Source organism: Suncus etruscus, chromosome 5 (assembly GCF_024139225.1).
Source record: "Suncus etruscus isolate mSunEtr1 chromosome 5, mSunEtr1.pri.cur, whole genome shotgun sequence".
Classification (NCBI taxonomy): domain Eukaryota; kingdom Metazoa; phylum Chordata; class Mammalia; order Eulipotyphla; family Soricidae; genus Suncus; species Suncus etruscus.
Window position 1 is genome coordinate 109,746,623 of NC_064852.1, and position 26,235 is coordinate 109,772,857.

The window sequence follows — 26,235 nt, forward strand, 5'->3', positions numbered from 1 at the left end:
GGATCTTCAAATTCTGTGTTTAGGGAACTCTCCCTCATTGAATCCAGTAGGGTCTCATCTTAATTATTTTCACACACACACACACACACACACACACACACACACACACACACACACACACACAGATCTCCAAAATAAAGTCATGGTTCCAACATCATGAAGGGGAACTTCATATCCAGTAGATGGAGATTTAACAAGTTTAGGGATTTTTGTTTTAGGGGGCCCCACCTAGTGATGCTCAGGAATAACTCCTGTGATGGGGAATGGGACAACATATATTGGTGTCTGTGTCAGGGACTAGAGCCAGGCCAGCCATGTAATAAGGTAAATGTCATAATCACTACACTCTGGCCCTGTAGGATTTTTTGTTTTACTTGACTTTTGTCATGACCCGAATCAGCACAAATAACACAATTTTTTTTTTTTTTTGTAGTTTTTGGGTCACACCCGGCAGTGCTCAGAGGTTACTCCTGGCTCCATGCTCAGAAATTGCTCCTGGCAGGCACAGGGTACCATATGGGACGCCGGGATTCGAACTGATGACCTGCATGAAAGGCAAAGGTCTTACATCCATGCTATCTCTCCGGCCCCCAAATAACACAATTTCTGATTGATGTGAGCTGGGCAGAAAAAGAGGGGTGTGTGTGTGGAGGAGGAGATTGGTCCAGGTATATACCCAGAGCTTGCGGTGAAATGGGACTGGGGATGGGAATGACCTCAGAGCTGCCATGTGCCCAGGACCTTCTATCCCTGCAGCCCCACCTTGAGGGAGGTCCGGATGCTGGTTCTGCGTACTGCTGTACCAGATTCTAGGGCAAAGACTGGCCCAAGATCGAAGCTCCAGTGCACTTTAGGGAGCCTGTCCAGTGACAGGTGCTCAATTGTGATACACTGTCCCCCAAGGTCAGGTGTGTCAGGTTCCTGCTGGCACAGCCCCGCCCGCCCAAAGCCTGTCCTTTGAGTCTCCTAGTTTACTTACGGACCCCTAAATTCAGGTTTGGGGGCGCGGCAGTACACTAGGGAGGGGTAAGGGCAAAGCAGAGGCGACGCGCACCCCAGGCCCTATGACATCTCAGAGGCTCCCAGGGGTACTAGCCCCGCGCTAGTCTGGGATGCAGCTCGGGGCGTGACCGGAAGGGGCGCGGCCGGTGTGTGGGCGTGGCCTGGAGGGCGTGGCCAGGAGGCGGGCGGGGCCTAGCGGCTGACTCTGGCGGACAGGTCTCCAGGGAGACCCGACGCCCGCCCTTGCGCTTCGTAGCTCGCTGAGCGAGCGGCTGCGGGGTTGTGCGGAGCCGGTGTCGGTCTGGGACGGCCGGACCTGGCTCGTGGTCTCTGAGCGAGGTGCGGGGGCCCTGCCGTCGTGGCCTGGTCTGGTCGGGATCCCCGGTGGCGGCTGCAAGTCCCTGAGCTCTTGGGCTCCGCAGTGTCCCTCCTCAGGTGTCCCCCGACCTTTCCGCTCTGGGCACCCACCCTCGAGGGCAGCCCTGGAGCTGGCTGAGTTTGCCTGGGGCGGTGCCACTGTGCGTGTGTGACTGAGTGGCCATGGGTGAGTACGTCTGTGTGTGACCATGCAAGGGTGTGATTGTGACTTTGCTAGTGTGTGTATGAGTGCAAGTGTAAGCATGATCGTGTGTGAGTGTACAAGTGTGACTATGTGAGAATATGTTTGAATGTGAAGGTGTGACTGAGTGTGTGACCATATGTGAGTATAGCACTATTAGTGTGACTGTGTAACTGTGTAAAATGTAAATGTGAGTGTCTGCAAGTGTGTGACCATGAATTAGTGTGACTATATGGCCACGTGTGAGAGCATGCGTATGTATGATCATGTGAGGGTGTGACTGTGAGTTTGTGGTTGTGTGACCCTGTGTGAGTGTGACTGTGAGACTGTGAGACCGTGAGAGTTGGTGCGATCAGTGTGCTGGTGTGTGTTGTGACCGCGTGTGAGGCTTGTCTGCTGAATTGGCCATGCTGGCTGTCTTGCAGGAGTAGCACATGGAGCCTCATCCGCCCTCCGTGGTCACTCTGTGCTCAGAGCTCCCCTCGGCGGTGGCATCTGAGGAGGAGCAGCAGGCGCCTCCTATGTCTGGAGATGGGAACCCGGTGTGGAGCCCTGAGGAGTCCATGCACAAGTAAGGGGTCTCCTAGAGGGAGTCCTGAGCCACCAGAAAGAGCAGAGCCCAAGGAGTCCTGGAGTGAGCATGGCTGGGACATCCCTTATTATGACTTCCCAGATGGAACAGGGGTCGTACCTTGGCCCCCGGCCCCCAGGCCTTACATGGGTCTGTTCGCATTGGGCAGGTGCCTGTCCCCCATTCAGGTGTGGAAACCCCAACTCACAGTGGGCTGCATGGGTGGCACCTTGGAGGTTCATTCTGTTCAGGTCATGGGTCAGGGGTTATGTCCTGGGGAGGGGACCAGTTGGCTTTGTAGGGGCCCCAGCTTGCCTCCAGGAACCCGGAAATGTCTGCTGGACAGTCCCTAGGCCACGGGGTTCCTTTCTGGGAATGCCAAGTCTTCTCTCCATGAGGTTATAGACCTCATCAGGTAACAGAACTGAGGGGGGTCTTTGCTCTTCACCATGTCCAGTGACCCCATTGTGGCTCTCACAGCTAATTGGTTGTATAGGCACTTTCAGTGGGTCTCAAATTTGTTTTCTGCTTGCTTTTGTTTTGGGGTCACAGCCAGCAATGCTTAGGAGTTATTCTTGCCTCTGCATACAAGAATCATACCTGGCATGCTCAGGGACCATATGGGATGCTGGGGATTGAACCTGGTTTGGCTATGTACAAGCACCCTCCCCACTGTTCTATCACTGTTTCATTTTTCTTTTTTCTTCTCTCTCTCTCTCTCTCTCTCTCTCTCTCTCTCTCTCTCTCTCTCTCTCTCTCTCTCTCTCTTTTTGGTTTTTGGGTCACACCTAGCAGCGCTCAGGGGTTACTCCTGGCTCTACACTCAGAAATCGCTCTTGGCAGGCTTGGGGGACCCTATGGGATGCCAAGATTCGAACCATCGACCTTCTGCATGCAAGGCAAAACGCCTTACCTCCATGCTATCTCTCCGGCCCTGTTTCATTTTTCTTAAGAAAAAAAATTTGTCAAACTTCCCATCTTGGGGCCAGAGAGATAGCATGGAGGTAAGGCATTTGCCTTTCATGCAGGAGGTCATCGGTTCGAATCCCGGTGCCCCATATGGTCCCCTGTGCCTGCCAGGAGCAATTTTCTGAGCCTGGAGCCAGGAATAACCCCTGAGCACTGCCGGGTGTGACCCAAAACACACACACACACACACACACACACACACACACACACACACACAAAACAAAACAAAACAAAACAAAAACAAAACAAAAACAAAACAAAACAAAAACTTTCCATCTTCTTTTCACAAAAATGACCTTTCTCTCTATACTAATATATTTTTTAAAATCTTTAAAAATGTATTGAATCATCAAGAGATATGCAGTTATGAAGTTGTTGATGGTTGAGTTTCAATATCCCAACCCCACCCCATTTACCACTATCCACTTTCAGCCACTAATGTCCCCGTTTTCCTCCCCCAGCCTGCCTTTATGGCAGACAGTTTTCTTCTCTCTCTTTTGCCCCCCCCTTTTTTCTATTTAGGCACCATGGTTTGCAATACTGTTATTGATCCTTTTTGCCACTCCACAAAGGGCTGCTGTGGTCCATGACTGGTCCCTGGTGTCCAGCTGTGCAGCTCCTGGGCTGGGCCTCCCTGCTCTGTTTTCCAGCTGTGCCAGACAAAGTGCTCTGTATGGGTCAGCTCTAGGAAGGCTGTATCTAGGACATGCCATCTGGCTCAGGGTCCACTCTTTCTTGGGCCTCCTTCACACCCCAGTGGGTCCTGATATCAGCCACTCTTGGAGGTAGTGAGAGCAGAGACCACCAGGCTCAGGTTCATGGGTGGGGAGTGTCCAGGAGTATCCAAAAGGGTTTGGGGAATTCTGAAGAGAATCAGGGAGGGTCTGAGGAAAGTCTGGGAGGCTCTGAGGATAGTCAGGGAGGGTCTAAAAATGGTCTGGAAGGCTCTGAGAAGGCTGAGGAGGGGCTTGGAGGTTCTGAGGAGGGTATGGAAGTATCTGAGAAGTGTCTTTAAGTATCTGAGGAGGATTATGGAAAGGTCTGAGACAGTCTGGAAGGGTCTGAGGATGGTCAGGGAGAGTCGGGGCTGTTCCCAGCATAGGGTTGCTCTGGAGGCTCCATTTGCCAGGAGTTTCCCTCTCCTAGGGACACTTCTGAGACCCAGGAGGAGGAGGAGAAGGTGGAGGAGGAAGAGGAGGAGATACTGGACTTCTCCAGGGGCCAGGATCTGGAGCACATCACACAGGAGTGGCAGGATGGTTGCGTGTACCAGGGGACGGTGGGACTTGACATGAAGCTGGGCTACGGGCATTTCTCCTGGCCTACAGGCGAGGTGAGCACTCACATTGGGGTAGGGGCCTGTGGGAGAATAGGGTAGGAGCTCTTTAGTAGGAAGGCCCACACCTTCCCCACCTGAGTGACATTGCCCACACCACACGCAGCTGAGTTTCCAGTGGGACCTGGAACTGTGTTTCCAGCTGTGGTGCCAATGAGACTAAAGGCTGCGACATGGCTGAGGTTGGGTAGAGGAGTGGACTGCCCAGGCCCAGGTCAATACCCCTGCACCAGGGATGTAGAGTTCTGAGGCCCCCTGGGCTGTCTCCAGCTTGTCCTGCACTCTCAGCTGAGGCTGTACCTGGCAGGCAATGCGAAGTTGCTTGTGTTTTTGTTGTTGTTTTGTCTTGGTTTGGTTTGGTTTTTGGGTCACACCTGGTGGCACTCAGGGGTTACTCCTGGCTCTGCACTCAGAAGTCACTCCTGGCAGGCACGGGAGACCATATGGGATGCTAGCTGTTCGAATCTGCTGCATGCAAGGCAAACACCCTACCGCTGTGCTATCTCTCCGGCCCTGCGGAGTTGCTTGTGTATTTAAGGTAGTCCCGGTGTCCAGAGGCAACTAAGTATGCAGAAGAAGGACACCCAACCTTGAAGCCCCAGGAGGAAGGTCAAGACTGTCATGTTGTTCAGGGCTCCATGGACTTCCAATCCTGTCCTTTCTTCTTCCTTTACCCGGTTTGCAGCATAACTGGCCAGCTGTGGGCTGTGTGGATCGGGTGTAGGGTTAAGTCCGACCACCAGAGGTCGTTAGGGTTCCAGTCTTTCTAACTGAGCAGGTCCTGTCCTGCAGGTGTGTCTGAGGTCTGCAGAGCTGCAGAAACAAGAACCTGGCGCTAGGCTTCTCTCTCCTCTCGCTCCCCTCTGCTATTCTATCTGGTGACCTGGGTTCATAGACATTGGAACTCCCCACAAGCCTAGTTGTTTCTGCTGCTCTCTGATTGGTTATGCCCTATGAAGGCATCCAATTGAAAAGGCCAGCAGATCGCATACGTAAATGAGGATGGGTGATTGTGGGGGTGGCCAGTCAGATCATATATGTGCTTCTAAGGGTTTTTGTAGAGTAATCAATATGCCTTTATGCAAATGAGGTCTGGAGGGTGACCAGTTGGATCCCATATGTTCTTATAAGAGATTATAAGATAATCAGTTAGGGCTGGAGTTGTAGCACAGTGGGAAGAGCGTTTGCCTTGCATGTGGCAGGCTGACCCTGGTGTGATCCTTAGCATCCCATAAAGGTTTCCTGAGCCTGCTAGGAGTGATTTCTGAATAGAGAGCCAGGAGTAATCCCTGAGCACCACTGGGTGTGGCCCCCAAACCAAAAAAAAAAAAAAAAAAAAGAAGAAGTTGTAAGACAAATATCAGAGATCATCTGCCCCTCCCCCATTTCCCCATAACATTCTGGTTTTGTAATTTTGGCACCCAAGGCTGGGTCACCTCACCCAACCACACATCCCTTTAACCTTAGTTGTTCCAGTTCCCCAAGCAGCCTGGATGGATCTAGGATCTCTAAGTGCCATGCTGGACCTGTGCACATATCACCAGTTTCCTGGTTGTGTGTGTCTGCCCTTCTAGCAGCTGTGACCAGGCAGGACCAGGGCAGACACCCTAATGAGGCATTTTTTTGTGTTGGTACTGTGATAAGATACCAGGCATCCCATTAGGATGCTTTGTTTTAACAGATCAGGGGTAGGGGATGGGTAGAGAAGCCAGGGCTGGGCAGGATAGACACAGCTGATGGCTGGGCCACATGAGGGGGCATTTACTCGAAGGGCAGTGGAGTGAGGCAGAGCAGCAGGAGGGAGTGAGGCAGGCAACAGATGGATGTGAAGTTTCTGGGAACCCATCCCACTTGGGGGCATGACCTGGCAGAGCCAGGAGTAGGGCGCAGGGCCTGAGCATTTGCAGTCCTTTCTTTGTTGTTGTTTGTTTGGAGGTCACATCTGGAGATGCTCAGCGATTCCTCCTGATTCTGAACTTAGAAATCACTCCTGACAGGCTTGGGGGACCATATGGGATGCTGGAGATCAAATTTGGGTTGGGCTCATGCAAGACTAATGCTCTCCCTGCTATGCTATTGCTCCAGCCTCTGTAGACCTTTCTTCAGAATGCAGGTCATGGGATGGTGATGCAGCATCAGTCTCCTGTGGGACCTCAACACTGTGGGGAGGCTTGGGGCTGGGGAGCTGGGACAGGACTTATCCTTCTCCCCTTCCTGGAGTGGGGGCATGAACTGTAGACCTCCCTGGGCAGGAGCATGGATTCTTACCTGAAAAGCTGTTCCTCCCCCTGCAACTCCCCAGATCTACCATGGGCAGTTCTACCATGACCACCGCCATGGTGTGGGCACCTACACGTGGCCTGATGGCTCCAGTTTCACGGGCACATTTTACCTCAGCTCTCGAGAAGGCTATGGCACCATGGACCTGAAGCTGAGCCTCTTCCAGGTGAGGTGCCCAGGTGCGAGATGGTCAGTTCAGACTACTGGACAGCAGGGTCAGCATCTGAAAACATGTGCATGTAAGAGTGTTTTCCCCATTTGTCCACGTTTGCATAGTACCATTGTCAAGTGTGTGAGAGGAGAAGCCACAGAGTGTCTGTGTTGTTGTGGATCTCGGTGTGTGTACAGGATATTGCAAGTTGGCTCTATCCTTGGATGAGAGGAAATGCACTGTGTTTACTTTATCTTAAATTTGTGCTGTTTGGGCAATACCTGGCCATGCTCAGTAATTACTCCTGGCTTTGCACTCAGGAATTTCTCCTGATGGTGCTCAGGGGACCATATGGGATGCCAGGGACTGAACCCAGGCCACATGCAGGGCAAGTGTCCTCCCTGCTCTGGCACCCATGTGTGTGTACATATATATGTATATATATATATATTTATACACATACAAGGAATAAGACACCTCCCCTTTCTTTCCTGGTTACAAACACTAATTTGGCTGCTCTTCCTTTTTTTTTTTTTTTTTTGTAATTTTTGGGTCACACCCGGCAGTGCTCAGGGGTTATTCCTGGCTACAGGCTCAGAAATTGCTCCTGGCAGGCACGGGGGACCATATGGGGCTCCGGGATTTGAACTGATGACCTCCTGCATGAAAGGCAAACGCCTTACCTCCATGCTATCTCTCCGGCCCCATTGGCTGCTCTTCTTTTGTTAGAGTTGAACTCACAGAAAAAGTCATGAATTTCTTTGCACACATCTCTGAACCTTTGGACAGTCTCTGGACTTGTTTGGTCGCCCCAAAACCTGAGCTGGCCCCTGCTATTTCTCTGTTGTAGGAGTAACATGAATGAAATCATGAATAGCATGAATTCAAACAATGTGTGGCCTTTGAGTACAGGTGTCTCACATGGCTAATTGCACTGGAGACTCACAGGTTCTACATACGTTGAATGGCTGCTTTTGCTTGCTGAGTCATCCCCACATATGAGTCTACACCACTACCTGGTCCCAACTGACAGATGGGTCAGGGAGGGCAAGTGTCCTTTGCAGTTTGGGACAATCAGGAACAAAACTGTCACAGCCTTTTATTTTCAGTCACCATGAATGACAAAGTTACTCATGTTTGCGTTTCAGGTATTGTTTCTGATACAGTTTCATGCATGACACTTTCCCACCTTTCAGCCCCTCTTCCTTCTCCTCCTGGGTGAAGGCTTCCTTCTACCATAGATGTCTTCTCCCTGTCCTTTCTCCAGACCTGTATTAGGTGGTTTGTTTCCTACTGAAAGTAAGTTCTCATATTCTGTTTTCTTTGTTTATGGCATTCATCATTCCACTAACATGTTTCTTTATATCTAGCATCTGAGAGATCATTTCATGTCTGTCTGTCTCTTACTAGCTTCACTTGGCATGAGACTCTCTAGGTCCCCTCATGAAGCAGCATATTGCATGATTTTTGTTTGTTTGTTTGTTTTTGGTTCACATCGGGCGCCGCTCAGGCGCCGCTCCTGGCTCTACACTCAGAAATCGCTCCTGGCAGGTTCTGGGGAGGACCTATGGGCTTTGAACCACCATCCTTCTGCACGCAAGGCAAACGCCTTGCCTCCAATATTGCATTATTTTATCCTTTTCATGGTTGAGTAATATTCCTTGTATGTGGATGTGACATAGTTTCTTTATCCTTCGTCTATTCTTGGACACCTGGACTGTTTCCAGGTTATGGCTACTGTAGATAGTGCTGCAGGAAACAGAAGGGCATCCTGAACCTTGTGTGTGTGTGTGTGCCAATGTGTCTTCTTTTTTTTTTAATTGTATAGCAATGTAATAGTTTTCAGTGTATAAGTCTTTTACCTCCTTTGTTAAATTGACCACTAGGTATTTTAATTCATATAGATGTGATTGTAAATGAAATTGTTTCTTTATTTCTTTCTCTTTTGGCTTATTAGTTACATAAGAAAATGTAATTGATGTTTGAGTATTTACTGTATGACAGACAAGCCACATTTTATACATAAGTCTAGTATTTCTGAGTTTTTTTTTTTTAATCTTGTTTTGGTTATCTTGTAGGATACTTGTATCTTGTGGGTTAGTAGTGCTCAGGTCTTACTCCTGGCTCTGAGCTCAGGGGTGTGGAGGAAGCCTTAAACTCCAAGACCAGAACATTGGAGAGACGTGGGTCTGGAAGCAAATGCTAATGCAGGAAATAATCCACATACAGTGAAGGGAATAAAACAAGTTCAGGAACTCCAACACGCAAACCTTCCGCTCCTGAGAAGCAGATAGCTCAGTGGAGGAAAACCAGAAATTCAAGAGAACATTTTTCCTGAGACCCAGGGTCTTTATTAGGAAGTGCCAGACCACACCCTGGGGTGGAGAATAGGGAAGGGACCTTGTTACTCCAACATGGAAGCACCAGATCATACCCTGGGGTGGGGAATAGGAAGGGACCTGGTTAATCCAACATCTCCCCTTAATTGAACAAAGGCATATGATATAGTCAAAAACTAACAAGGTGAATTAAAGTTAAATTATGGGGCCAGAGCAGCGGCACAAGAGGTAGGGCTTTGCCTTTCACGCGCTAATCTAGGACGAACCGTGGTTCGGTTCCCCGGCGTCCCATATGGTCCCCCAAGCCAGGAGTGATTTCTGTGTGCATAGCCAGGAGTAACTCCTGAGCATCAGCCTATGTGACCCAAAAAGCAAAAAAAGAAAAAAAAAAAAGAAAAGTTAAATCACAAAAAAAAAAATATGCTCAGTTGCTGAGCACTGTGGCAAGAATCCATGGCATTCAGATGCCTTATCCCAGGATCTTTGTGGAGAGAGACATGAGATTATACAAGCATGTGTAATCAAATGAAAAAAACTAGTAATTTAAAATATATTTTAAGACATTAAGAGGCCGGAGATATAGCACAGCAGTAGGATGTTTGTCTTGCACGCAGCCGATTCAAAACGAATGGTGGTTTGAATCCCAGCATCCCATATGGTTCCCTGTGCCTGCCAGGAGGAATTTCTGAGTGTAGAGCCAGGACTCACTTTTGAGCGCCACTGGGTGTGACCCAAAAAAACAACAAAAAAGACTATTATAATGAGCACTGTTAGTCCAATGGAATATATCACTGTAATGCAAAACTAGGGCATCCAAACTATCTCCATAGATAACTGTGAATAAAAACATTAAATGGGGAGCCAGAGAGATAGCATGGAGGTAGGTGTTTGCCTTTCATGCAGAAGGACGGTGGTTTGAATCCCGGCATCCCATATGGTCCCCCACGCCTGCCAGGAGCGATTTCTGAGCATAGAGCCAGGAGGAACCCCTGGGCACTGCTGGGTGTGACCCAAAAACCAAAAAAAAAATGTTATTATAAACAGGGCTGGAGAGATAGCATGGAGGTAGGGCATTCGCCTTGCCTGTAGAAGGACGGTGGTTTGAATCCTGGCATCCCATATGGTTCCTGAGCCTGCCAGGAGCGATTTCTGAGCGTAGAGCCAGGAGTAACCCTTGAGTACTGCCAGCTGTGACCCCAGAAAACAAAAACAAACAAAAAAGGTTATTATAAACATAATAAAATATAAATTAAGATTCTAAAACATTTTAATTTTTTGGACCACACCCAGAGGTGCTCATGGGGTTATTCCTGGCTCTGTGCTCAGATCACTTCTGGAAGGCTTGGGGGTACCATATGAGATGCCAGGAATTAAACCTGGGTCTGTCCTGGGTTGGCTGCATGCAACGCAAACACCCTACAGCTGTACTATCACTCTGGTCCCCCACTCCTTCATTCTTTTTTTTTTTTTTTTTTTTTTTTTGGGCCACACCCGGCGTTGCTCAGGGGTTACTCCTGGCTGTCTGCTCAGAAATAGCTCCTGGCAGGCACGGAGGACCATATGGGACACGGGGATTTGAACCAACCACCTTTGGTCCTGGATCGGCTGCTTGCAAGGCAAACGCCGCTGTGCTATCTCTCCGGGCCCAGTTCATTCTTAACAGTACCTCTTGAAAAGAAAATGTTTTTACATGGTGATTGGGTCCATTTTAGACAAGTTGTGTGTTCTTGCTTTCTCTGTGACCTGAGCCCTCTTTGCCTAACCCACTTCCATCGGGGCTTTCTTCTGCAATAACAGCCATGGTGGGGTGCACCATGTTCCCATGTGCTGGTGCCAGACCCTGTGCTCGTTGTTTCTCTTCTGCACATGCTGGAGGGTCCACACACTTGTGGGGCATCAGTTGGAAAGGCCCCTGAATCTGCTGCCATCAGCTGGATGTAAGGAGCCACTTGTAGTAGCTCCAATCATGGTTCACAGCTGCCTAGCTCCTGCACCTGCAGGAGAGCATGGTGAGGACTTCCTAGGGGAACCCCTACAGCCTGGTCCTCCATCAGAGTTGTGGATCTCTGCTGAGTGCCCCACATTGAACTGCCAAGATTCATCAGCCCTGGGACAAGGCCGGTGGACCTTCAGTCACCGTGGTTCTGCAAGTGAATCCATTTGAGGGGTCTGCTTTCTAGTCCAGGAGCTGCCAGTCTGGCCCATTCCACATTGCCCCTCTGTCCTGCTGACCCCTCTTTGTTTCATGTTCTCCCACGGCAGGGGCTGTACAAGGCAGACCGGCGGTTTGGGCCTGGCATTGAGACGTACCCTGATGGCAGCCAGGATGTGGGCCTGTGGTTCCAGGAACACCTTGTCCAGCTGTGCACACAGGCCCCTGGTGGTTTCTCTATTCAGGACCACCAGGAGTACTCCAGCTTCCTCAGCTGTGCCCCTCCCAGAGGCAGTATCTCTGAGGAGCAGGGGCCAGAGCAGGCAGCAAGCTCGCAGGACGAGGACCCCTTCTCCTATGCCTACAAACAGCTGCTGATGGATGATAGCGTGATCCTGCCCCCTGACATGGGCACCTACTCCACTGATAGCTGCCACCTGCCCCTGCCCTACTCGCTGCGCCAGGCCCTGGATGCTTGCATGGGCCTGGGCAAGCCTGACCAGTCCATGTCCCCATCTGCCGAGAACAGCAAACCATGGCCCATCAAGAATGAAACACCGCTGCTGGTCCGCATGCAGAAGCACGCATACAAGTTCAGGTGATGGCCCAACTCTGCTGGCATGACTGGCATACCACCTCTCCTGGGAGCATGATTTTGGGGCACTCAGGACACCTGTCACCCAGGAAGGATGGCCCTAGTGGATTTTAGTGATCATGTGATGGGCACACATATGAAGGTCACTGTGAGTGTGTGTGATGTCGAGTTGCCTCCCCACTATCCCCTGGCCATTTTGGTCTCCTCCTCCTTCCCCCTTCCTTCTCTTCTTCCCCTCCTCTTTCATTCCTCCTCTTCGCCTTTCTCTTTCCTTTTTCTTCTTCATTTTCTGCCACACACTAGCAGTTCTCGGAGCTTGCTTCTGACTCACTTGATCACTTCTGGCAGTGCTTAAGGAACCCTATGGGGTGTTGAGCAAGGCAAGTGTACTAACTTCTGTGATTTACTTTTAAAGACTTTGTAAGTGTTTCTTTTTTTTTTCTTTCTTTTATTTAAACACCTTGATTACATACATGATTGTGTTTGGGTTTCAGTCACGTAAAGAACACCACCCATCACCAGTGCAACATTCCCATCACCAATGTCCCAAATCTCCCTCCTCCCCACCTGACCCCCGCCTGTACTCTAAACAGGCTCTCCATTTCCCTCATACATTCTCATTATTAGGGCAGTTCAAAATGTAGTTATTTCTCTAACTAAACTCATTACTCTTTGTGGTGAGCTTCTTGAGGTGAGCTGGAACTTCCAGCTCTTTTCTCTTTTGTGTCTGAAAATTATTATTGCAAGAATGTGTTTCATTTTTCTTATTTGTAAGTGTTTCTATTTTAAGTGTTTCTATTCTGTTTTCATGAAGCTGGATCTGGAGACTTTCCCACCTATAAACGTCCTTAGGAAATGAATGTTTATAGTTTAAAATTCCAAGTATATTTTAGTCTTTCTATCAAACTTTGTCTTCAGATATCACCAAACTGTTAGAGAATACATATTTTATAAACACTCATGATAATTATGTTTCTTATATCTACCTACCCACCTATCCATTCACTAGCCACTTGTTACCTACCTTTCCACCATCCATCCATCCAGTCATCCACCTGTCAAATGCCAATCCACTTACCGACTCATCCAGTAATCCATTCATCCATCCATCCACCCATCCATCTATCCCATCTATCCAATCTATTTACCACCCATCCATCCCATCCATCCATCCCCACCCATCCATCCATCCATCCATCCATCCATCCATCCATCCATCCATCCATCCATCCTTCCATCCATCATGCATGCAGACATCCATCCAATCATCCATACTTGTCAAACACCCATCCATTTACCCAACCATCCATAAATACATTTATTCACTCACTGACTCACTGACTGACTGACTGACTGACTGACTGACTGACTGACTGACTGACTGACTGACTCACTCACTCACTCACTCACTCACTCACTCACTCACTCACCCACCCACCCATCCATACATCCATCCCATCTATCCATCCAATCATCATTCATTTCCCCCTATCACCAAGACTCATCAGTCCAGACTTTAAGCATTTGCACTCCCACCCTCCCCTCCTTCCTCCCCTCCTTCCTCCCCTCCTTCCTCCCCTCCTTCCTCCCCTCCTTCCTCCCCTCCTTCCTTCCTTCCTTCCTTCCTTCCTTCCTTCCTTCCTTCCTTCCTTCCTTCCTTCCTTCCTTCCTTCCTTCCTTCCTTCCTTCCTCCCTTCCTTCCTTCCTTCCTCCCTTCCTTCCTCCCTCCCTCCCTCCCTCCCTCCTTCCCTCCCTCCCTCCCTCCCTCCCTCCCTCCCTCCCTTCCTTCCTTCCTTCCTTCCTTCCTTCCTTCCTTCCTTCCTTCCTTCCTTCCTTCCTTCCTTCCTTCCTTCCTTCCATCTGTTCATCCATCCCTCCATTCATCTATCTATGCATTCATCCTTCTAACTATGCACCCATCCCTTCCCAATCCTCCTAGAACCTGCCCATTTCACAGTCCACCCATCCCTCTGTCTTCTTACCCATTCATCAGTTTATGCTGCATTGACCCACATGTGTAGGCACTGGTTCATTGTCCACAGACCATTCTATACACTTATACTCCAGACAGCAGCTGGCCCACATTGATTGGTATTGGGGCTGGATCTGATTCATGTCATGGGATCCTGAAGGACCACGCATGTGACCTGTGCCATGGATGACTTGCTAATGATATGATGAAAGTTGGTGTGGGTGCTCTGAGAACCCCTTGTGAGGAGTGCCTAAGGCAGCCCACAGTGGGTAGAGGTGAGAGCCTGGCCTCTGATGGTCCAGAGGTCAGAGGTATGAGTGAGATGCCTTCCCCCAGGAACAAGCCAGCTCACAGCCGATGGAGGATGGATGCCATTCTGGTAGGGGACCGCAGTGGCTTTGGGCAGGCAGGGCCCAAGGAGCAGTTGTCCATGGAACTGATCCTGAAGGCCAAAGAGGGTGACTACGCATGGATGTGCCAAGTCCTGAGGGACAAAAGTGTCAGCCCTGATGTGGCTGACTCCCGAGGCTACACCGCACTTGCTTCAGCTGCTGTGAGCATTCCCCCAGACCGCTGACCCTTCAGGCTTCCCGCCCCTTCTCTGCTTAGTCTGCACCCAGGCCCACAGGCTGATGATCATTGCTCTGCGCCCAGGTGAACAGCCACATGGACATCGTCAAGCTTCTCCTGGACTTTGGCGCTGACGTCAACAAGCTCTCAGATGAGGGCTTGACACCACTGGCCATGTGTGCCCTGCTCTACTACCCAGCCTGGGCCTTCAAGCACAATGTGGCTGAGCGTACCTTGGCCCTGGCCAGCCCCGTGCACGTGAGTGCCATGGTGAGGAGGCACTTCCATCCTGGGTTCCTGGAGGCCTTCACGAGGGCCTTGGGCACCTCCACCCCATCCCCATCTTCCAATTGCTGCTGCTCAAAGCCAGGCAGGGGCTAGAGACAGAGAACAGGGCTTAAGGCACTGGCCTTACAAATGGTCACATGAGTTTCATCCCTGGTACCCATACTGTCCCCTGAGCCTGCCAGGAATGACCCCTAGTACAGAGCCAGGAGTCAGCCCTGAACACCTCTTGTGTTGCTCCCAACCAAAATCTAAACAAAGGGAGGGGGAAAGGAAAAGATAAAGGAGTTGCTGGCAAGGAGTCTGATCTCTCCCATCCATCTATCCATCAATTCATCCATTCATCCATCCATCCATACATACATACATGTTCTGGCCTCTTCTCTTTCCTGATCCCTCCTCCTTGGTGCCCATGAGACCCTCACAGGGCTAATGGGGGGTGGGGAATGCCCTTTATACTTGTCCCATCACACCCTGTACCTGGTCCTTCTGGGGCTTCCTTTGGAGAGCACATGTCCAGGTGTGGTCCCTTGTGGGACAAGGCTTGGGGACCTGGAACCCCAGTAACAGGTTTGTTACTGTCTGGGGTGCAGAGTGGCCGGGTCTCGCTCTCTATGAAGGACGCTCCGAAGCTGTCCGTTACGTCCGTGCCTGACTCCACCCTCCCCATCCTGGACATGGTGCTCGGTCCCAGCTCCAGAGAGGAATCAGAGGGCAGCCAGGAGGCCCACCTGGTGCCACCCACCAGGCCAACCGAGGGCTCCATCGAAGGGATGGCCTCCACCACGGAGCTGACGTGGGAGTCCAGTGAGCTGTGGAGCAGTGCCCAGGGCTGGAACTCCTCATTTGGGGGCAGCCTCAGTGATCTGGAGCGCGAGCAGGATGCCAGATCAGGACATCTGGATCAGGCTAGTAGCTTCAGCCTCTTTGAGTCCAACCTGTGTGTGCGGAACCTGTCGCTGGAGCTGTCTCGAGGCCTCCTGGAGAGGGGCGCACAGGCCTTCTGCGGCCTGCAGCATCTGCCTGGGCACCAGGCTGGTCGCACCCAAGGTGGTGCCCTGTGGAGGATGGCGATGTCCATGGTGGAGTGAGTGTGCCATGAGGGTGCTGGAGGTGGTGAGGGCTGATCAGGATGGACTGGCATGGGGCACTGTCAGATGGGGGACAGTTTGTGGGGATGGGCAGTTCTAAGACTGCAGCTGCTTTGGATCTTCAGTGACCATTGGGGCAGAAGGGATCCTGAAACGTATGTGAGGCAACTTCTTTGCAGGGACCATCCTGGCCCTTGATCCCAGCTCCCTGCCAGTGGGTCCCATGTCCCACCCACTTTCCTTGCAATTCCCATCACCCTGAGTGGCTCCCACTGAACATCAGAGACACTTGTTGTGGCACAGCTCCCCAGAGGTACACATGCCAGAAATTCAGTGTGTGTGTGTGCCTGTATGATGCTGTGTGTGTGCATTTATATAGAGGTGTGTGCTGTATGTATACACATGTATTCATGTAGGGTGCATGTGCATGCAGTGTATATGCATGTATGTGTGTGAATGCTTGTGCCAGTGTATGCACGCTCTGTGTGATGTGTATGTTCTGTGCTCTGTGTGCTAATGTGTTTGGCATGTGCATCTATGCACTGTGCTGTATTGCTATGTGTGCACATGTGCATGGTATGCATACAGGCATGCATCTGTGCTGTGTTTTGTGTGCACTGTGTGTCTTTGTGTAAATGTGCACTGTGTTGTGCACCACTGTGCATTCATATGTGCACAGGCACACATGTATACGATGTGCTACACACATGCCATGAGCACGCAGTGATCACACATAGATGTGAATGTATGTCATGCAAGTCAACTGTGAACACATATATGTGGCCATGGATATGCTACATGTGGGACCTGTCACCCCAAGAGGGAAGGTAGGTTTTTCCTTTATCTCTTGTCCCTCTCTAGGCTCTGTGTCCCCTTCCTGGGGCTAGAAGCAGGTCAGCCTGGGTGCGTTGGGTGCTGCAGTCCTGGGAAGCTGGTCTAGCAGTATGGTGGGGGGAGCTGAGATTGTGGGCAGAGCCCTTCATCAGTGCATAATGCCCCACAGGCAGAGGAGCAGGTGGCTGACCATCTGCCTGCTGCTGCGCCGAGGAGCCGACCCCAACCTGAGCTGTGTGCCCATGCCAGTGCTCTTCCTGGCTGTGAAGGCTGGAGACGTGGACGGTGTGCGGATGCTGCTGGAGAATGGGGCACGCACTGACATCCAGTTCCCCCCTGAGGTGGGCTGGGAGCCTCGCTGAGGGGCTCGGGACCGTGATGGGGAACTGTGCAGGGTCTGAGGTGACGATGACAGGAACCACTGTGGGGCCTGAAGTGACAGTGACAGGAGCCCACGTTGTGAGGCTGAGGTGCCACCATGGGGGTCAGAGAAAGACTGTGGTGATGAAACCTGAGTCAAGGTTTAGTCCACCTCAACCCCTCTTGTCCCCTTCATTTATGCTGTCCCCTTCCCTGACCCTAGTAGAGACGCTGTGCCTTCTCCCCACTGTGGCCACAGCTGCTGCACTTCCCTGCTGCCCTATGTCCCATGCCCGAGCACTGAACCATGGGTGCTGATCCTCGTGGGCACCGCTTGCCTGACTGCTGGGCAACCTTAGGGCACCACGTAGGGGCAGGAAATCAAAATGGCAGCCTCGGTGTGATTTGAGGGGTGCATGGCTGCTGGATGCATGGGCAGGGGCCAGGCCTGTAACCTCTGCAGCACAGGTCCCTGACGCCCCTGCACATCGCGGTCGCCCTGCCTGGGGAAGAGGGCATCAAAATCACTGAGCTGCTGCTTGACGCCATCACTAATGTGGATGCGCGAGCCAACGACATGCATGAGACCTGTAAACCACGCAAGGTGGGGGCCCAGAAAGTGGGCGTGGGAGTGGGCGGTGTCTGATCATGGCTTTTGAGTGGACGGGGTAATTAAGAGGGCGGGACTGTCGAGTGGGCATGGCCTCACCGAGAGTGAGGCAAAGGAAGGAAGGGTCAGCCAGTAGCTGTACAGGCCTGAGGACAGCACCCTAGTCCCTGCAGCTCACTCCATGCTGCCACATCCCTGCTCTTTACTTGGGGAAACTCACCCTGGGAAGCCCCCCGAACACGTGACTGCAGCACCAGTCGCTGCTCACCCCACTTTGGAGGCACAGCCTGACCCCAGGTATCAGCAGGGTGCTGGGGTGTTCAGAGAGCTACACTGGAGCCTTTGGGCTTTGGGCATTCTGAGTCTGTTGGTGTGTGCATGTGTGCATCTGAGTATATATTGGTGTGTGTGACAGTGTGATTGAGTGAATGGCAGTATTAGTGTGTCTGAGAGTGTGAGTTTGCATGGTGCATGGCTGTACATCTTTGTGAAAGTTTGTGGATGTGACTGTGCATCTATGTGAGTGTGTGAAATTTTGTGGATGTGTATGTGTGTAAGAGAGAGAGGGAGAGATAGAGAGAGAGAAAGAGAGAGAGAGCTCATTGAAGGTCTTTGGGACTCTGGACATGTGAGCTCTGGGCACAGTGCAGTTGTGCCAGCAGTGTCTCTTGTATGCACACAGCTGGACCTCATGATGTCCACCATGAAGCTCAATGGAGAGCTGGGTCCACCCAGCAACTACTATAAAGTCCCAGCCTCAGGAGCAGACAGCCAGGGGGGAAGGACACCTCTGCATGTGGCCTGTGAGCGTGAAGATGACCAGAAGGTGAGCAGGTGTTGAAGGTGAGAGTGATGGGAGGGGAGCAGGTTTGTCAGTATGTATACTCATGTGTTGCAGTTATCTGGTTGGTGTGTCTGCACTTGCCATATGTATGCTGGTATGTCTGTGTCCCCTGCCCTGTGTGCTCACACAGGGATACACATGTGAACACACATATGCACATGGGCAGTGCATGCTCAGAGCACACACATATGGAGATATGTTTGCATACATGTCCAGGTTATTTTTTCCCATGCTTTCATACTCATGCCACACTCCAGGGCCCAAGGTCTGGGCAGTGGCCACTGTAAGGCTCACACGCCCCACAGATAGCCTCCATCTGCGTGGTCCAGCCCGGCCTGCAGCCACAGTCTCCTGCAGCTCTGAGCTCTGCTTCCCTGAAGGACATGTGAGATCCCCCAAGAATCTTCAGCCTCATAGTAGAATGGTCACAATTGCTGAGCACACAGTGAAGGAGCCTCAGTTGCGTGTTTCCCTGCATGAGGTGGGGACTGGGCAGGGTGAGGGGCAGCACTGCTCAGAGGCCATGATGCTACCCATTTTTGTGGCCCATCAAATCCCTTGGGTCTTGAGAGCAGCAAGTACAGACCTAGGAAGGCGACTCTATGCACCACTCTGGCAGCATGAATCCCACTCTTTCCAGTTGCACGCCAGTGCCCTTTGTCCTATTCATGAGGGGCTGCTCTACACTCTACTCAGCCATGTCAGGTGTTGGTGCTGAGAGAAAGGCTGCAGGAAGACAACCATCACACCTGCTTCCAGCTGGAAGAGGAAGGATGGGAAACACTTCTTGGCCCTTGCCAGGCCCAGCTCTGCAGCCCAGTGTGGTCAGGGAAGTGCTGCCTGGGGCCACTCCCCGGGAGTACCCAGGCAGGACTGGGCCGTGGGTAGCCATGGGTTTTTGGGGAGGGGAGCCTTGTGGGAAGACCAGCCTCCTGTCCTGTTCAGAGCAGGACCCGGCTCCACTGCGACTCAAGGACCACTTAGGTGGGAGCTCAGAATGGGCAGGCCAGGGGGCTTTATTGGTGGTAGGCTGGCAATGTGGTACTAACAGTGACCTTGCAACTATAGGCTGTAGGATTTTACAGGGTAGGGGGCCTGGCCCCAGGACAGTGGCTGTAGGCTGGGAATCCACTCTGTGGCTACTGAGGGAGGCCTGGGGCTCTGTGGGCTGGACACAAGAGCTTGCAGTTTCAGCACCTTTGAATTCAGCTCTGAACTGTGCTCACTGACTGTCTCCTCATTCTGAAAGATGGTTAATGCAAACAGACACTCTTAAATTTCCCGACCTGTTTCCTTAACTTATCTGCCACGACCAACCCACTCACCCATGGACCACTTACCCATTCCTTCATCCATCAACCACCCACCTACCCATTTACCAATTGACCACCCACCCACTCACTATTCATACATCAGTCACCCATTCACTCAGTGACCACTCACCCATCAACCACCAACCTATTTACCTAAAAACCATTTACCCATTCACCCATCAACTACTCACCATTCATCCATTGACCACCAACCCATCGATTCACCCTTCAATCACCCACCCAGCCATTTATTCATTGACTACCCACCTACTCATTATTCACTCATCAACTGTTCACCATTCATCCATTGACTACCCATACACCTATTGACCATCCACTATTCACCCATTATTGAGACACCCACTCACCCATCATTCAGCTGTCCACGCACCCTACCATTCACCCATCACTGCATCTATCTGTCCATCCATTTGTCCATGTATCTATTCATTAATATCTCCCTTCACAACCATCTATCTATCCACTTACCTGGCCATGAATTTTCCACCCATCTACCTCTACCCACCCACTGTTCACCCATAGGTCACCCCCTTTTTCCCATCCATCTACCATTTATCCCAGTTGTTCAGAGTTAGGGGTTCCCTGAGAAGATGCTGTTGTGGAGAACCAAAGCCACAACTAGAGCCAATAGTGATTTCATTGCTCTTGTAATACTTGAGTTAACAAGTATGGATGTCTGGTGTCCCACAGAAATATGTCTCACTTGTGGTCCTGCTTTTCCTCTAGCATGTTCAGGACGTGGTCCGGCTTCTCCTTTCCCACAAGGCAAATCCCAACATGCTGTGGAGTGGGCACTCACCACTCTCCCTGGCCATTGTCAGTGGGAATGACCTGGTGAGCATGCTGAGGCAGACTGGGTCTTGGTGTCTGCCTATCAGCAAATGGTACTGTGTGATTGATGTGGATGGTAGCTTAGGAAGGCTTGTGGAGGTGCCTCCATTATGCAGGAACTCTGGAATGTGGGGATGCAGAAGCGAGAGAAACAAAAGGGTTCTGCTGGGTAGAGGCCCCTTCCAGGGGTGTGGATCAAACCCATCTGTCCTACATACTTTGTCCCCCATTGCCATGTCCTCAGCACATTATTGTGTGCTAGAGAAGGCAACAAGATAATACCTCCTGATGCTGCCAAGAACTGTTTGTCATTTCTCCACCTACACATCCACCATTCATTTATCTACCCACATATCCACCTGTCAACCCATCTGTCCATCACCCATCCATTCATCCACCCACCTATCCACTGTCCACCCACTGTTCATCCATCTACCCACCCACCTACCTATCCATCCACCCATTCACTTATTCACCATGCATACATCCATCTATCCATCCACCCATTCAGTTATTCACCATATATCCATCTATACATCCACTCACCCATCTACCCATTCATCTCACACATCTACCCATCCAATTATCAACTCACCATCCACCCATCCACCCATCCTCCAACCATACATCTACACCCACCCAACCATTCATCCATCCACCCACCCACCCACCCACCCATCCATCCACTCATCCATTCATGTATTTATTCAGTCATACCTCCTCCACACCATCCATCCATTTAACCTGCCCATAAATCTTCCACCGAGCTTCCTAAATCCTACCTATCTATTGTATCCATCCATTCTTCATTTCCTCACTCACTTTCTCTTGTCCAGCCATCCCTGCTGGGCACATAGTGTGTGGCCACACTTCCAACCAGGTGTGGAATGGCACAGGGCTCGCGTGTGCTGGCGATGGGTGACATCCTGGTCTGGGGAGGCGGAAAGGATGAGGACAGGCTGCTTCTGCAGGGTCTTCTCTGTGGGAGAGTTGTGGGCCCTTCTGGCACCATTGCACTGGCTAGGAACTGACCCTTTGGCCCATGTGCACCCTGCTGCCTGCCCAGTCTGGGCTAGTGACTGGGTGTGAATGGGTGCAAAGGCAGGTGAGTCCCCAGCATGCGCTGTGCCTAGTGCAAGGGACATCTGCCTGGCCCATCTGTGCTTTAGGGGAGTAACAGAGAGAGGAATACTTATGGATCATGGCAGGTGTCAGAAGGTGTCTGGGGGTGGGTCCAGCCCCAGAAACCCTGGGAGAGCTCTGTATGGCCCCATGGGAGTGTCCAGTGGGAGGACAGGCTGAAAGTCCCTATGGTGTGGCAGTGGGTCCTGGGGCTCCGGTCCCTCCTGTGCAGATTGTGAAGGAGCTGCTGATCCATGGGGCTGACCCCAACTTGCTGCTGACCAGAGGCCTGGGCAGTGCCCTCTGTGTGGTCTGTGACATCAGCTATGAGAGCTACAGGAACCTGGAGGGAAAGCTAGCCCTGGTAAGCCTGCACCTGTTCACCTGTCCCCATCCCCTCACCCCCATCCCCACTGGCCCTGAACCTAATGAGCTCATCCATCCAGGTGATATCCTCCCCTTAGTGATTCTTCCTCCCCTGGGTTACACCTGTCTCCCAGGTGTCAGCAACTGTCCTTGGTGGTCTCCTGTCTGCACCCTGTTCCTGTATTCCCCACTCTGTAAACACATCCCCCCCCCCGTTCCAGAACAGCTGCTATAGCACAGCAGACTCAGGCCCCACACCCCTGGCCTGAGGGTGTTTGGGCTGAGGCTGGCATGTGTCCCCATGAGTCTTAAGACCTCTCCTAAAAGGGGCAGTGGCCTGTGAGGGAGTTGGGTCACACCCAACCACAAGGCACTGGGCATTTTCACAAGGGATGTGGCTGTTCCCACAGGAACAGTGACCTATTCCATGTGGGGGAGCACTGGTTGTTCCCCTGGGACACAACAGCCCTTTTGACAGAGCAAAGGGCCTGGCCCCTGTTGGCAGTGGGGTCCCAGCTGCTGGGGTGTGGGGTTTGGGATAACTGTGATTATGGACCTGGTCACTGGTGGACATGCATGTCCTGGTGCATCTGACTCAGGCTCTGTCCCTAGGTTGACCGACTCATCAGTTATGGGGCTGACATCCTGAACCCCATTACGCTTGTGCAGGGGGACAAGATGGCTGTGGGCACAGCTGTGGACTATGGACACTTCCGGTTCTTCCAGGTGTAGCCACTATGCCCATGGGCATGAGTGGGAGGAACTGAGTGGGCCTCAGTATATAGGAAGGGTGTTTAGGCCCTAGGTCTGCACTCAGTGATACTCCCTGTTCCCAGGACCGCAGGATAGCCCACAGCGCCTTCCACACGCTCATGCCCCACGAGCGGGACACGCTGGTGGCCCGGAAGAGGCTGCTGGACTACATGGGCTTCCTGCTGCGCAGCGCCGTGCTGGCCAAGGAGGGCCAGTGGGACCCCCAAGAGCTGTACCTGAGCAAGAGGGGTATGTGCTGCAGGGGCCTGGGTTCTTTCCATAAAGGGGAGGATGGAAAATGGAAAATAGGCAGGCTGCATGGCACTGCTAGCAAATTAGGGGACCCTGCAGAGGAGTGGGTAAGGGGAGAGGATGGCAAGGAGCAGAGGGAAGAGAGACAGTTTTGGAAGAAATCTCCAAATAGGGGTACATGCAGGGGTGAGGGAAGAGGAGGGGAAGTAGCTTTGGAAGAAGCTGGAATCACCAGAGCTGACCTGCTGCTTGGCAAGTCTTCTGTGATACCGAGGAACACCCAGTGTGCTGTCAGCAGGACCACAGACCCTGGGAGTCTCCCCTGGGCTCAACAGAACCACGAGCTTGTAGTCCACAGAAGCAGCAAGACACTCGGTGACCAACTGGCCCACAGGGGTCCATAGCCAGCAAAGCTCTTCCTGAATTCAAGGTGCACACTTGTGATGGTTGCAGGGGCCCAAGTCACAGTGGCCCTGGACATAGACCCGCTTTCCATTCTGTGGGGCTCACAGGAACTTGAGTGTCTGGGTACTGGGTGCCAAGTCTGAACCACGGGCCCCATAGGGCTGCATTGTGTGTGGGGAAGTGGAGACCCCCAGGAATCTGCAGAGTGATGGGGCAGGACATGCATGGTTGGCTGTGCTTTGCTCTCAGTACTGGGCAGTCACCTCTGTGCTGACATCAGCACTGGGGTCAGTGACCCTTGAAGCCAGGCCCTACCTCCCTGGTGTTGCAAGGCAGCCCTAGATGGGGTTGACTGATGGAGGGATGGAGGATGAGGTCTTTCCCCTCCAGCTCAGAGTACGTATCTGCCACCCTGTTCAGCCAGCAGTTCTTTTTTTTTTTTTTTTTTTTTTTTTTTGTGGTTTTTGGGTCACACCCGGCAGTGCTCAGGGATTATTCCTGGCTCCAGGCTCAGAAATTGCTTCTGGCAGGCACGGGGGACCATATGGGATGCCGGGATTCGAACCGATGACCTCCTGCATGAAAGGCAAACGTCTTACCTCCATGCTATCTCTCCGGCCCCTCAGCCAGCAGTTCTGAGGTGAAGCGGCGGGTAAAGGCTAGCAGACAGTCAGGCTTGTGAAAATATTAGCTTTATTCAGAGGACAAGACTGAAGCCCAAAGCCTCAGCATCCATTCCAGCCAAAAAGCCCTCGGCCTTCCACAGACCCTTGCTTTTATCTCCCAGAATTAGGCACCACCCAATGGTGTGATCAGGTACCACCCAGTGGTGGGAGCAGAATCAGGTACCACCCTAGGGTGGGAGCAGAATGCCAGGTCACACCCTAGGGTAGGGTCAGTTACATAATAATTCCATTAAAATGTTTACATACACAACACCTGGGATCCCTGATACTGCTGCCTGCACAGCAGTGGTTGCTCCCTCTGCCCAAAACCAGCTCAGTGGCATTGCTGGGTCAGCCCAGATGAGGAAGCCACAACCGTGTGCTCCTGGGTGGACGTCCAGAAGCAGCTTGCACCCCAGAAACTCACTTGAGCCCTCTGCTGGCCTTTTAATGGAGGGAATTTCATACTGGAATCCCAGGTGACCCATACACCATACAGATCTTGCTAAACAGTTCTGGGACTGTTGATGGGGGCTGCTGGTGCTGAAGCCTGAGAGAAGCACAGATGTGAGGTACATGGTCCAGACCCACCACGGCATGTCCAGGATATCATTGATTCTGGAACACACCAGTGAAGGACTGGTTCCAGAGTTACATGGCTCCCAACACTGGAGATGCCAGGAAATGCCAGGCTCTTCTGATGGCCCATGTCCCTCCAGGCAGCATAGAGGAAGAGGAGCAGGGAGGGGTGGAGGGCAGTGCTCCTAGGGGAGGGGATAACCTCGGGTGATGGGGGGCAGAATTGGGGGCAGGAGGAGATAAGGCTGGGAGAGGGGAAATATCCTGGGAATTCAAGGTGGGGGCAACCCAGGAACTGGAGGGACAGGCCTGGCTTCATATCTTGGGGAGGTGCCTTGGATAGAGCTGGGGGGGGTAAGATTGGGCCACTCATTCTATTGGGGGACCTGCTGCAGCACCTTCTTGTCCCTGTGGTCCTAGTGCTGCTCATGCTTCTGTCCCCATGGAGTTAGGCCCCTTCCTGTCCATCTCTTAGCAGCTGGGTGGGTGTGGCTCTTGGGTGGAAGCAGAGGACCTCATACCCCTGTGGGGTCCCTGCATTCTAGGGGCTACCAAGGAGGTTCAGCCACTGAGTGGGGCTTCTGGCATTCAAGTGAACACTGGCAAGGTCCATCTCATCCACACAGGTCTCACTGTGCCCCCCACATCCCCATGAAGCTGGGTGCCTCCTCCCCCACTTAGGTACAGTGGCATGAGTGAGGGCCAGAGGGGGCAGTGATTGGGTTATCTGTCACAGCGGAGCTGATCCACTACCACAGACTGAGGAGGAAGAGCACGATCAAGAAGCCGTTGGGCCGGGATGACCCGAGGCAGTGAGTGAGCTCATGGGGGATGGTGGTGGGGTGCAGCGGGTCCTTTCCTGCAGCCCTGAGCTCAGCCGGGGGCTCCCCTTGCAGCATTCCCTTCTTCAAGTTCTGCTACCAGTGCGGTCGCTCGGTGGGGGTGCGGCTGGTGCCCTGCGTGCGCTGCTATGGGGTCCTGACCTGCAGCAAGTTCTGCAAAGGCCGCTTTTGGGTGGATGTCCACAAGAAAGAGTGCAGTGAGCTGCAGGCACTTGGTGAGTCTGGGGCGTTTGGCTTGGCTCACTGTGGCCCGAGTCCTCCTGTGGCCACCCTGACCCTATTCCAGCTCCTTGCTCAGGGAATCAGAGGCTGGAGGAGAGTGACTTCAGGGAGGACCGAGATTTCCACACATAGCTGTACCCCAGCTAGCTCAGTGCCCCGTGGGCTCCGAATGAATACATCCACCCCTTGACCAGCAATAAAGCAGCCTTGGGCATGTGCCCCTCTACCTCTGTACCTTTCCTGCTTGCCTATTGCGGCAGACCATGGAGGGCAGGAGGGGAGGCCCAGAGAAAACATGGGAGCACAGAGCCCACCTGTCAAGAGCTGCTGGCTGGTTTCTGATT

At 52.1% G+C, this 26,235-nt stretch overlaps 1 protein-coding gene across 1 annotated transcript; it reads left to right on the forward strand.

Annotated features, from left to right (window-relative positions):
* Window positions 1–1,542: 1,542 nt before the first annotated feature.
* ANKMY1 (ankyrin repeat and MYND domain containing 1) lies at window positions 1,543–26,081 on the forward strand. The gene is made up of 18 exons (XM_049772896.1): window positions 1,543–1,546; window positions 2,036–2,132; window positions 2,235–2,301; window positions 4,231–4,434; window positions 6,740–6,883; window positions 11,470–11,957; window positions 14,263–14,479; window positions 14,581–14,774; window positions 15,209–15,868; window positions 16,876–17,047; window positions 17,530–17,670; window positions 18,359–18,502; window positions 20,581–20,688; window positions 22,040–22,171; window positions 22,786–22,899; window positions 23,010–23,175; window positions 23,632–23,706; window positions 25,693–26,081. The coding sequence occupies exons 1-18, from the start codon at window positions 1,543–1,545 to the stop codon at window positions 26,079–26,081; spliced, it is 3,516 nt and encodes a 1,171-aa protein (XP_049628853.1).
* Window positions 26,082–26,235: the final 154 nt, after the last annotated feature.